This window comes from Cinclus cinclus, chromosome 27 (genome assembly GCF_963662255.1).
Source record: "Cinclus cinclus chromosome 27, bCinCin1.1, whole genome shotgun sequence".
NCBI classification, from domain to species: domain Eukaryota; kingdom Metazoa; phylum Chordata; class Aves; order Passeriformes; family Cinclidae; genus Cinclus; species Cinclus cinclus.
The window spans coordinates 1,863,398-1,875,991 of record NC_085072.1 but is presented as its reverse complement, the minus strand read 5'-3'; the positions used below and the strand labels follow the sequence as shown (position 1 = coordinate 1,875,991).

Here is a 12,594-nt window from a genome sequence, read left to right as displayed (position 1 = left end):
TCCCAGCTGGATTTCAAAGGCTTAAAAGTCATTCTGGGTGAGGCTGGACAGGGCTTGGAGCAGCCTGGGCTAGTGGGAGGTGTCCTTGCCCATGTCCCTTCCAACCCCAAACATTCTGTGACTCTCTGAGCCCTACCAAAACCCTCCTCAGTGTTTGAGATGCAGAGGACAAGGAATGTTCCAGGGCTGATCAATCATCCAGCAGGAGGGAAGAGGCAGAGGAAGCAGTAGGACTCTGCCCTGAGGCTTGGTTCCAAAAGCAGCCACATTAACCCATTCCTATCTCTCCATGACCAAAATCCTGCCAGCACCAGCAGCTCCAAAGGCTTTTCACTCACAGTCTTCTACAGCAGCCGCAGAAGGATTGCTGGGAAACAAAACAATTGCAAGATTTCCATCTGAACTCCTTTGGTTCCTTTCTCAGGACCCTCCTGCAGCAGCTTCAACTCCACCCTTCCCAAAACTTGTCACTTCAAAACAAGCCACACTGACAACTCTGAGAGCTGAACTCTGTCTCTCCAACAGCAGGCTGTGACCCAAACCCTGCCATTCCCACTCCTGCTTCACTCCCAGTAAGACACAGCAGCAGTGACATGCACCAGAGCATCCTGAGAGAAGACAAAACCCAGCTCCAGGCTCTCCACCCAGGTAAGCCCAGACAAGACTTACCTTCTTCAGCCTGCCCGTCTTGGTGCCCACGAAGACCACGCTGTAGCCGTTGTAGACGTAGGAAGCCACGGAGGTCATGCGGTCACGGCTGGAGGTGAACAGTGTCACCCCGTCCACGGGCACCGAGCCCCCCAGGGGCTGGTTGATGTCCAGCCCACAGAAGTCGTCATCAATGGGGACTGGCTGGAAAGATAAAATTTGCGGCAGCTGTGAGTGAAACAGAGCCCAGGGCAGCCCCACACACTCGGGGTGGTGCTGGCAGCAGGTTGGGGGCCACCAGTGTGCCACCCTCTGCCAGCTCCAGGCACCTTCCCCAGGGCTCCTGCAGCTTCCAGAGCTCTGGGTTGGGAGTGCCAAAGACTCCCAGGGAGCTGCACTCCTTTGTCCTGCCTTAACACCATCCCTTCCCTCACTGTCATCACACTCTGGGATGAGAGCATGGATTAAAGGGGAAGAGTGCTCTGGATTTCGGGAAACTGAGGCACAGACAGACTGATCCTACTCTGCAAACTTGTGTTCCATTGGGGCAGGGATTGATCCCGGCTCTCCAGGGCTCCCACAGCCAACACCCAGCGCATCCTTACCGCTTTGGTGCACTGGACATCCTTCCCCAGCAGCCAGTTGAGCTCCAGGTTGCCCTCGCCCTGGTAGCAGGACCGTAGGCGCTCCTTGATGTGGGCGTTGACGGTGCGGATGGGGAAAGCGCAGAGCGCGGAGTCGTCGGGGGGGTGGTGGTACTGCTTCTGCCCCTTGGAGAAAATGGCAAAGAGCACGTCCTCCTGCGCCGTGATGTTGAGGACCCTGGCCAGCACCTCCCCCGGCTTGGACAGGTACGCAGCCTGCAGCAGCCGGTACTCGGTGTCCCCCTTGACGCAGCCGAAGGGCAGGGACACGTACGAGTGGAACTTGGGGTCGTCCTTGCACAGGCGGACGATGCGGGAGGTGTAGAAGAGGTCGCTGGCGGAGTTGATGGAGACGCCCTCGGGGGTCTCGGGCTGCACGGTCAGGAAGTAGACGAAGTTGCCGCTGGCAAAGCCGTAGATGTAGAAGATGTCGAAGTGCGAAACCAGGGCCAGCGTGTCCGAGGGGATTTTGATGAGGGACGAAACAAAGTCACTGTGGAGCTCGTAATCCAACATCGCCGACGACTCCGGGTCCCGGGGCAGTTTGCGGCTGGAGAGGGTGGGGAAATAATCCTGCTTCCCATCCACCGCCGTGCCGATGAAGAGCTTCCCGTCCTCGCCCTCGGAGCGCACGATCACCCCGTACATGGTGCCCGTTTTGTTGACGCTGGAGAGGTAATGCTCCTTCTTGTGCGAGGGCTCCACCAGGATGAAGAGGTCGTCGAGGCGCAGCAGCTTGCAGACCCCCTGGTAGAGGCTGCCGCACGCCAGCAGCCGGTTCTCGGAGTAGTCGATGATGAGCAGCTTGTTGACGTTGTTGGTGAGCGTGAGGACCTCGCTGCACGGCTGCACGATGAGGGGTGGGTAGCAGGACTTGTTGTCCTCCTCGGGACCGGTTTTGTGAGCTACCAGGATGGTCAGATTCCCCGAAAGCTTGTAGACCCTGTTGATGGCCCCCACGTAGACGGCCCCGGTGGCCCGGTGCACCGTCAGGTGGTTGAACGTCCAGTCCCGGTTCTCCGAGTGGAAAGTGCTGAACGAGGCATTGCTGGACACGTTCCGGGACAGCGATGCCAGGAAGAGGCAGAGCAGAGCCACTGACCAGCCATCAGAGTCCGGTACCCGAGGCCAGTTCCTCCTCTGATCCATCCTGGGAAAGGCAAACTCCGCGTCCCCCGCGCGTGTCCTGAGCCCCGGCAATGTCCCTCACATGGTTCTGTGGAGAGAAGAACACCCAGGGCGGAGGATTAGATCCTGTGTGCCCTGCAGATAAAATTCAAAGGAGGCTTTCTAATTACACAGTCCTTGAGATAAAGGGAGGATGTCTCTAAGCACAACAGAATTAAGCAAGTCCACAACTTACTGGAGAGCGGTTCAGGCTTGACGCTTTGCCACTTGTTTCAGTCCCTGCATCTTAATTTGTGGTGGGGTTTGGCTGTTTAGAACTTGCTCTGCTCAGCCAGGGATGGGAGAATGAGCTCCAGGCCAAGACAAAGCCTGCAGCTCACGGCCCCAGACATCCATCTGCAATCTTGGCTGCAAGGATGTCTCCTGCAGGGTGTGCTGCTGGAAGCAGCAGAGGAAATGAGAGCTGTTCATTACCTTTAAACCCTCTCTGATTGAATTTGGGAACCTGAGGAAGAAACCTCATGCAGGCAAGTTCATTGAGCACAAACACACTGAAGGTTCTGAGATCTCCCCTCAGACCCTGCCCAGAGCCAGAAGTGTCTCTCCAGCAGGTGCTTTTTTGGCAGGAACTCCTTCACAAGGTACTTTGCTGCCAAAAAGCAGCTGCCACCAAGGTGGGAGCACAGGAGCACATGGTTAGATCAGCCACCAAACCCTGCCAGCAGCGGAGGCACCTAGAGCAGCTTGCTCGACCTGACCACAGAGACGTCCGAGTGCAAGGATGCAGAAAACCACCACCTCCTTTATCCCAAATGATGCATTCCTTACATGGCCCAGGCTGGGCAGGCAAAGGAACCACTTCAGACACATCCTCCCTCACCTCAGGGGTCAGCCCAGCCTTGGGAAGGGGCTGAGGATGAGGCACCTCCCTGCACCCATAGTGTCCCAGCAGGGCCAGGCCAGCCCCACACATCCCATGGGAACCCTGCCCTCTGCAGCTCCGATCCCCCTGCCCTGGTTCCAAGGTGTTCCCTCACCCCACCCGATGGCTGCTGCTCCTGGTTTGCTTCATTTAAATTTAAAACAGTTCCCAGCTCTGCAAAGCCACCCTGAGCTCGCGGGTGTCACTGAACCACTGCTCTTTAGGCTTGTTCCTGCTGGGAGCTGAGACTGCTGCTCCTGAGAGGTGACAAAGGAGCTCTGTCCCTGCGCTGACAGCACACACGACAGGAGAGAGGCAGCAGTAATGGCTTTCTCATTCTGCTCAGGGACACATTTCCACAGCTGCTTCCCTCTCGCTGCCGGGCTGGAGGTTCCCACCTTGGGCTGTGGCTGTTTGTCTGTCCCGGGGAGGACACGGACCCCGCCACCCTCTCGGTGTTTTGGGGACAATTGTGGCACAGAACAGCTGCTCCTGCTGCCTTCCCCACACCCAGGGCAGCACCAGGGGACTCCTTGGCTCTTCCCACTACATTTCTGAGTGAGCATCCCAAAATTATTCCCTGACCCAGAGCCTTTCCAAGTTGCACGGATAAAAGGGTTCCCAGGGATCTGGGAGGGTCCTTTCCATGCTGGTGGCACGTGGTGACACCTGATCACGGGGCACAAGGGTCTCAGAGCAGCTTAGCCTGGAGCCCCAGAGTGCCCCAATCCTGGGACATGGTCTTCTGCAGGCTCTGGTTCCAGGGGAGCCCCAAAAGGGAGAGATCCCACAGAGAACAGCGAGACCCTGCTGTAGAGATCTGCACACACAGTTTTCCAATTCTGAAAAAGTTGCTCTGCTGCAAAGTGAGACAAGGACAGTGCAGCCCACAAATGAATGCATTGAAATAATGGAACTTTGGACACATCTGGATGTGTGGGACAGCAGCAGCTCTGCACTTGGACCACAGCAGCTGTAGATCTTTTTCAGCAATGTTCCCAAACCCAGCAGAGCTGTCAGCTCAAACCCAGCCCCTCTGCTGTGCAGAGCATTTGTGAACAGTCACTGCCAACGACAGGAGACAGCATCCAGGAAGGAGAATCTGCCTTTCAAGCATGATCTGAGCACGACAGGCCATGGCCATGAGCCGCCATCCTACCCAGCCATCCCTGGATCCGTGTCACCCCCGGGGCAGGGGACAGTGTGAGGGTGGCAGGGTTGAGCAGAGCTCAGCAGTGCAGACACCACGCAGCCAGAGGAACCCTCACAAGGAACCCGCTCCTGGGGAGTTTTGGAGAGGAATTCTTGGCTCAAAGAATGGGGAGAGGTTGGCAGAGGTTGCCAGCTGTGGCTGCCACATCCCTGAAGTGCCCAAGGCCAGGGTTTGGAGCACCCTGGGACAGCGGGAGGTGTCCCTGCCCATGGCAGGGGTGGCACTGGATGAGCTTTAAGGTCCCTTCCACCTCAAAGCATCCTTGTGGAGGAGGCCAAACACCTGGGGAGTTAAACACCAGCAGAATGGCTGATTTTAACTCTGATCCTTAATACCATTTGATCATTAATTTTTCCTCTCTTTCTTTTTTTTTTTTTTTTTTCTGAAGAGGGTTTTTAAATACAGCCTCAGAAGCAATCTGCAGCTATTAGTAACGCAAGGTGAAAGCGAGAGTAAATTCAGGGACACAATATAAACCCAAGCAGCTGAAAGGCCTCAATTAGGCTGAAAGGAGTTATCTGGTATTTAAATAATTATTAGATTGAAGGAATAATCACAGGTCTGAGCCGATTTTTTCCCCCACTGTCATCCTAATGGAGACTATAATATTATTATTCAAATGCCCATGATTCTCATTGAGGGGGGAAGAAAAAAGGGCTCGTTTAATCGCCATGTGACGAGGCTTCAGGAGGCACCATTAGTCATTTCTCTCATTTCAGCTGTCACTCACTCACGGGCACCACAGTTTGTCATTAGTGGCATTTTGTGCCGACCAAAAAAAAAAAAAAAAACCAAAACAAAAAAAAAACCAAAACCACAAAACTAGGAAAAAAAAAAAGGCAATTACAATTAAAGCCAAAACAAGAGAATCTCCTGTAAATGATGGCTCAAAGGCATAATTCTCATGTCACCAGTGTGGCAGCTGTGTTTGCCTGGTGGGGCCGGGGGCTTTTCTTTGGGGGTGGGGTTGGTCTGGTGAGCAGTGATTTACACTCAGCCCTCACCCATCGCCTCTGCTCCCCCAGCTCCTGTTTCCTGGGATGTTTCACCCGTCTGGATGTGTCCTCCAGGACACAGCAAAGCATCCCCCGTGCCTTCACTGAGCCCAGAACCTGCACTGACCCCTCATCCTCACCCATCCCCATCCTCACCCTCCTCCCAGCCCCACAAAGCTTTTTCCTGCCCCTCCTTTTTTCTGTCCCTGTGTTTCCCCTGCCCAGAGGCCACCAGGGTCCCCAGGCACCCGCAGGGGGGAGCAGATTGGGCCATAAATCCCCTGCTGGCTTTGTGGGGGCCGTGTCCCTGAACAGAGCCTCTGAGGAATGACAGAGCTGGCCAGGAGGGGCAGAGGGGCTGGGATTGCTCCCCAAGCTGGGGGTGGCTTCTGCCCTTTTTGCTCTTTGGAGCCCTATAAGATTCATGGCCAGGAGTGGGGACAGTGGCCAGCACTGCCCTCCCTGTGGCCACCAGGCTGTCACAGCCCCCAGCACCGGCCAAAGGGTCACCAGCAGGGCAGGCTGCCCGTGATAAACCCAGAGACAGGACAAACCCCCTGGAACAACCCCAGCCTTGCTCCAGCCTGAGCCTTTCTCCTTCCATCGGCTCCGTCTGGGATCTGCCCACAGGAACGAGGCCATTTCTTTGTGGCAAGTGGGATCACAGATGCTGGACCCTCATTCCTCCTGCAGCACATCAGGAATTTTCCTGGGAAACCTTTCCAAACATTGAAGCTGCTGCAGTGATTGATGCCCTGGCAGGAGTGACATCCAGGACACATTTGTCAGCTATGGAGGAGACCTTACAATAATTAATAGGGTTTGGGTTTAATTAGACAAAAACTCTGAGGTAAACTGTCTGATGGAAGCTTCTCCAAGCCCTGGGATGTTTCCAGCGTGGATCAGAGGTCTGGATGCTCAGTGCTGCCTCTTTGGCCAGGCCACCACAGCCAGAGGAGCCCCACGCCACCAAATCCCCCCTTGCCCAGCAGAAACCTCCCTGCCCACTCCCACAACCCCTTTCTTGCCCTCAGGGTAGGGAAGCCTTGGCACATCCCTGCTCCAAGCCGAGGATTTCCCTGGCTGTCCCAGAGCAGGGAGCTTTGGCACTCCTCCCTCCAGACCCAGCAATGCCCACCAGGCAGAACCACCCAAGAGCTGGACCCCAAGGGAAGTTACTGGCAGCTCGGTGTGAATAATTAGAATTCTGTAACACAGAGCCACGAGGACGGCTCCTACCACCTCTCCTTGGCCTTTGTTATTTAATATTTTGACTCCAACAACAATAAGAGCAAGCTGTACATCACCACTGAGGAGCTTGGAATTGGCTCTGAGGTTTCTCCAGAGGTTACTGCCCCATGGGGATGTCAAAAAAACAGCTTTACCTGAACCCTTTGGGTTTTGGACCAAAATCTGCGTTCCTGGCTCGCCCTGTCCCTGCTCTGTGCTGGCAGCCACCAGCAGGAGCTGTGCCAGGAGCTGTGTCCCCCCTTCCCCAGAGCTGCTCATTCCCAGGGATGGCATTCCACAGGCTCTGCAGTGTTCTGAGAAAGAGTTAAGAGGGCAAAACACAGCATTGTGATTATTGCTTCCTCCAGGCCTGGGACAAGGAAGAGGAGGGGAAGAACAGAGCCCAGCCACGAAAAGGCATTTCCCTGATAACAAACACCATCACAGGAATTATGCACAAAAATTTGTCCAGAGCCCAGATATTTGTTTATTCAACACACACTGTGCAAAGCTCTCCCTCCTGTGCACACACATCCCGACAGGTCCAGAAAAACAGAAAATCCAGGGAGGGTCCTGCCCTAAGCTCCACATTTGGAGCTGCAGTTTGGAGGACAAGGACACAACACATCTGGTGCCACCCCTGGCGTTGTCCCAGATTTGCTGGACAGGCCTGGACAAGTTGTGCTCCTCAGTCTCCATCCCCAGGGAGACCCAAAGCAGCACCACAGCTGTGGCTGTCACCCAGCTGTGCCTTACAGCTGGAGTCATTTAACCCAGCAAGCCCACAGGGCCTTCAGGAAAATCCATCACCAAGCTGGGACACCTCGGAGCAGGAATGAGACACCTTCTCCTTCCCCTGTGCTGACACTTGACACCTGCTCTCTGAAAAACCACAGCTGGCAGCACCGAGCCTCGAGTGCACTGCTGTGAAACTGCTCATAAATTACCTTCTTGGAGAGGGGAGCTGGGCTGCGAGCATTTTATTTCCCAGGCAGCCCCTGGGGACAGGCTCGGGGCTGGTGACAGCTCCAGCACGGAGCAGGACAGACCCTGGCTCTCCTGGATGCCTTGAAGTCTGACACCAAGGGGAAATCTAACACTTCTGGAGTTTCAGAGCTGCTTTAGTCAAGTTTTGGGGAGGCCCAGGTTCAGCCAAACCTGTGTAAACAGGTCACTGGGTCTGGATAATTTTGAAAGAGTAAGAGTTGGGCAGAGAGCTGTGTCTGACGCAGCCTCCTGCTGCAATGCCCAGCTGTTAGAACCATCATTCCAGTGGTGTTTCTCTAAACGGTCCTCAAGGACCCCCAGAAACAGAATCCACATCCCCTCCAGGAAATCTAGGTCACTTCTGTGTGCCTCAGAAAGTGCTTTTTCTGGTTTCCTACCTGGGTCCTGATGGAGTGAGCTTTATCCACCTCTCCACTAGTGCACCTGAGCATCGTTTGATTATTCATGGACTTTATTCCCAACAAAATGGAATTTAATGGCTGCTGACCTTAGGTGCAAGCAGATTAAACGATGAAATGATTTGCCCAAGGCTAAGCAAAAGGTCCCAGTGGCAAGGCAGGGAGTTTTATCTCCCGAGCCCCAGCCCAGCTCTGTGTCCCCAGGTGACACGCAGCTGCAGTTTATTACAAGAGAATATTACAGAGCAGCACGAGGGAGGATCACAGAGCGGCCACCGAACTGCAGCGGAAAAATAAGCAGCAGCTTCTCCTGGCCTCACTCCAAGCACACCACAGGCAAGTGAAGAACCCCAGCTTCAAATTAAATGGGTCCCCAGCCACTCCATTAAACAGAAATCCTGCAACAGAACTGCTTTGGCTGTGCCAGCCCCTTGCAGCGAGCAGGGCTCCTTATCCCCTCTGGCAGCCAGATGGATTTACACAGTAGCCACAGCGCTGTTACCTAAGTAAACCAGGAAATGGGACGTTTGTTCAAATGAGGCTCTGGGATGCTCAGTCCCCAGCTCTGCAGCGCTGGATCTCTCTCAGCCAGCGGTGCTGGAGCTGTGGGGAGCACGGCACGGTCTGTGACACCCCTGGGAATGTTTGGGGGTTCCTGGAGGGGTGGTGGTGCTCCCCGCTGCTCCAGCACGGGGTTATCTCCTGCACAGCCAGCCTGCACACCCCAGGCCGTGTGCTGTCCATCCCTGGCAGGGCACGGCCCCAGCAGGGAGGGCACTGCAGGAGCAGGGAGAGGCTCATTGCTGCTCCGTGCCCAGCACCAGCTCCCTGCTTCCCTCCACCTTCCACCTTCCAGTCCCAGCACCAGCGTTGCCACCACTACCACAGGAGGATTTATCACACAGGTGCCACTCTGGGGTCACGAGGATTTGGGAAGGCAGAGCACGACTGCAAAAGCCCTTGAATGAACAGGAAAAGCAAAGCAGACACATGATGCGGGACGGGGGCCACACAGCACTGAAAGACCCTTCAGAGCCCATTAACCAGCCCCTGGCAGGCCTGTCCTGCTGGAAGGGTGGGCTGGGAGCTGCGACCACCACCAGCTTTAGCAGCCACACCAAGGAAATGCCTTTACTGCCCCTAAGCCTCTCTGCCAGGGCTGGCTGCCCTTCCAAGGGCACCCCTCGGTTCTATTTTTGACAGAGCTTCAAGGTGCTCGAACCCTGGGAAGGATGGAACAGCTCCATGCCTGCCCAGTCTGCTCCACCCAGCATCAGAAGTGGCAACCACAGAGCTCAGAGCCAGGGGCGTGGTACCTGGCCATGGTCAGGGTCCCACCGTGGCTGGGAGTCAGGTCTGGGGGCTCCCAGGGCTGGCAGGTGCCTCCAGCCTCACGTCCTGAGGTCCAGGCAAGGAGCCCAAAGCCTGGAGCCCTCTCCCCCCTGTGCCACCAGCAGCTGAATGTCACCTCCTCTCCCGGAGTGTTGGGGCATCAATGTCTGCTTGAGACAGTGGCTCCTTCACACTCGTGTGCTCCCTGCTCCTCTGCCCTGCTTTTCAATTTCACAGCTCTGGCAGATCTCTGATTAATTCAAGCCTGTTTAATAACCCTTCTGTTTAAATGAAACGAGCTGTCTTGTTTTCTTTATTTTTAACACTAACTCTAGTTTCTTTGCTAAGGATCGCTGTCATTTAAAAACTTCTCTCTCTCCAACCAAGCTGATAATAAGATGGAGAAAGCAGCTGCTGATGTCCACATCTGACATGAGCCAGAGGGTCTGAGGATAAAGAGGGGCTGAACACTTTGATGGATGAGATATCCCAAAAGCCTGAGCCAAACCACAACTCTACAAGTCCCCGTGCAGCTCAGAGCAGGGCACAAACACCGGCCCTGGGGACAATGTGGGTGACAGCAGAGGAGACTGGGGAGCTGCAGCACCCACACTCCTCACCCAGGAAGGGTCACTGAGGTTCTGCCTGGGGGAGTGGAAAATATTCCATAAAACGCCCTGGGAGCTGCTGCTGCTCAGGCTGTGCCCCACGCTGTGCCCCTGCCGTGGCAATCCATTGGCCATGGGCTGCTCCAGCTGCTCCCAGCCTTGGCACGGCACCCGCAGCCTGTCCCTGCTCCTCTGGCTCCCACCTTCCCTTGTCACCCGCTCTGCTGGGACATCCTCACCCCACAGGGCCCACTGGTCGCTGCCCAGCCCAGCTTTTCCCTCCCAGCCCCTGCCCATCCCAGCCAGAGCCCGGCAGGAGTGACAGCCACACCGGGAATTCCACCGGGAGCCTCTCAGCTGCCTCCTGCCTCCCTGAATTTCAAAGCTGCACTTGTCTGGAGAGCAACTGAGTCACTTCCTCCCCAGATCCAGCCTGTGGGACGGGCTCCAGCCGTGCCAGGAAAACAATAAATCCTTCAAGGACGCGTGAGGCCACATTTCACAGGGATGCAGTGAGCCTGCCTGCCCCCAGAGCCCCCCAGCACCCCTGGGCTCAGCTCTGCTCCAGGGACAGGTCCCACCCTGGCCCCAAATCCCCAGGGCACTGCTTTGGATGGAGCAGCACAGGAATCAAAGCCACCCTATCACTCCTGAGTGGACGCATCACCAAGACGGGTCAAGAACAGACCCGGAATTTTCTGGATTCCATAATATCCACAGAGGATCCCACAGGGAGAGAAGCTACGGCTGAATTTGTGGCAGGACTCCTTTGGCAAACCCAAGGACCCATCACAAAAGGAGTTTCCTCCAAAAACACAACAAAACAACTTGAGAGAGCCAGTGCACCACTCTCAGCTGGTTCAGTTTTGCACTGCTCCTCCAGATCCCCAAAACATTCCTACAAAGCTTGAGAACTGGGGGGGGGGGGGGGGGAAAGCCAAAACTCAACAATTGGAGATGTCTCTGGCCCTAAACCCGTGGAACTTTCACCAAAACAACCCAGCCGAGATTCTTGGCCAAAAAGAACCTCCCAGATCTGAGGAAAACTGGTGATTTGGGAAAATCCAGGGGCACTTGAATGCTGCTCCCTTTGTCTTTTACAAAGCCAGAAGCGAAGACCAAGGGAGCTACATTGAGGATCACAAGACTTTTAACCAAAGGATCCCACATAGATGAGAACAAACTGAATGACAAGGAAATTAATATGATATCCCCTTCAATAACATGATGGTTAAAGCAGATAATCTGCCCAAGTGTCATGTGTATAATGGGAGTTTGCAGAGAATGAAGCAGGAATTTGCAGGGATGAACAAATGAACCAATATTCTGCTTCTTCTCATGTTAAAATTTGCTGTTTGGGATAAAAATAATTGTTGGGATTTTTTTTTGATTTTTTTTTTTAATCTTGGGAGGAGAAAGAAATCAGGCCAAAATTGTTTGGTTTGCAATAGACGTTTGCAGCTCAGAGGGTGTGAGAGCAGGTTCTGCTGGGGCAGGTGAACTCCTGTGCCAGCAGCACTCACCCCAGGGAGACCTTCCTGTAGTAAAAGTCAATTAAAACTCATTTCAGCGGCAGGATTGACACAGAGCTCATTGGTACAAGTCTGTGAGGCAGTGAATGGGTAAAATCCAACACATTCAGAATTCACACTCAGAAGTGATAAACCCCCTCTTCAAAGTCACCCAGCCTGTCCCTCCTGAGGCCAAATCTCCCACTGACCCAGCACCCTGCGCTGGGCTAATTTTTTTTTTATTTTCCATTTAACCATGTTACACAACACCCTTGGAAGTCCTCACAAGAGCCTCTGCTTTTGTTTCTCCCTGGGAGTTTGTTCTGGCACCGCTGAGCTGAGCCCAGCACAAGCCGTGGCCACCTCGACTCCAGGGAATTCATCTGGTGGAACCGATGGGACCAACTTGTCCCTGTCACACAGAACTTGTCCCTGTCACACAGAACTTGTCCCTGTCACACAATTCCTGCCCTGAAAAGCAGAGTTACACAAGCTCTTGTAGCAGCAGCTCATTATGGCCCAGGGGACAAGCAAGGGGCTGCTGCCTCTCTCTCCCCGCGCGTTTGGCCCGAGCTCCTCGGTTGCTATGAGATTTTTAAAGACAGTCTGGACCTGTCACCGCTGAGCAGGCTTTGAACACAATTCCTCCTCCAGGAGGCTCCTCAGCTGCCAGTGGAGCCAAGCACTCCAGGAGAGGGCTCGTCCTCATTGCTGCTGGAATTAACTCCTTGAGAACTGCGAGGAAACTTCACAGCTGGGACAGAAAGAACCTGCAGTGCCCCTTCTTCTGCCACAGCATCCCCCAGCCAAGCAAATTCCTGGGGATGCTTTTCCATCTGGCCCTCCCAGCTCCAGTCTCACAACCGACGATGCCTCTGATGTTAAATTCATTTGGAAAACCAGAGGGGCAGACAGCAAAAGCCAGGAGTTATGGAAGGTTTAAGGCAAACACAAAAG

At 54.6% G+C, this 12,594-nt stretch overlaps 1 protein-coding gene across 1 annotated transcript in view; it reads right to left on the bottom strand.

The window, feature by feature from the left end:
* The window catches only part of PLXNA2 (plexin A2), a 127,647-nt gene extending 125,206 nt beyond the window's left edge, over positions 1-2,441 (bottom strand). Inside the window, exons 1-2 of the mRNA XM_062509370.1 lie at positions 1,254-2,441; positions 670-852 (exon numbers count right to left, since the gene is read on the bottom strand). Coding sequence (XP_062365354.1) covers positions 670-852; positions 1,254-2,441 — 1,371 coding nt within the window. The remainder of the gene's footprint in view (positions 1-669; positions 853-1,253) is intronic.
* Between the last annotated feature and the right edge of the window lie 10,153 nt (positions 2,442-12,594).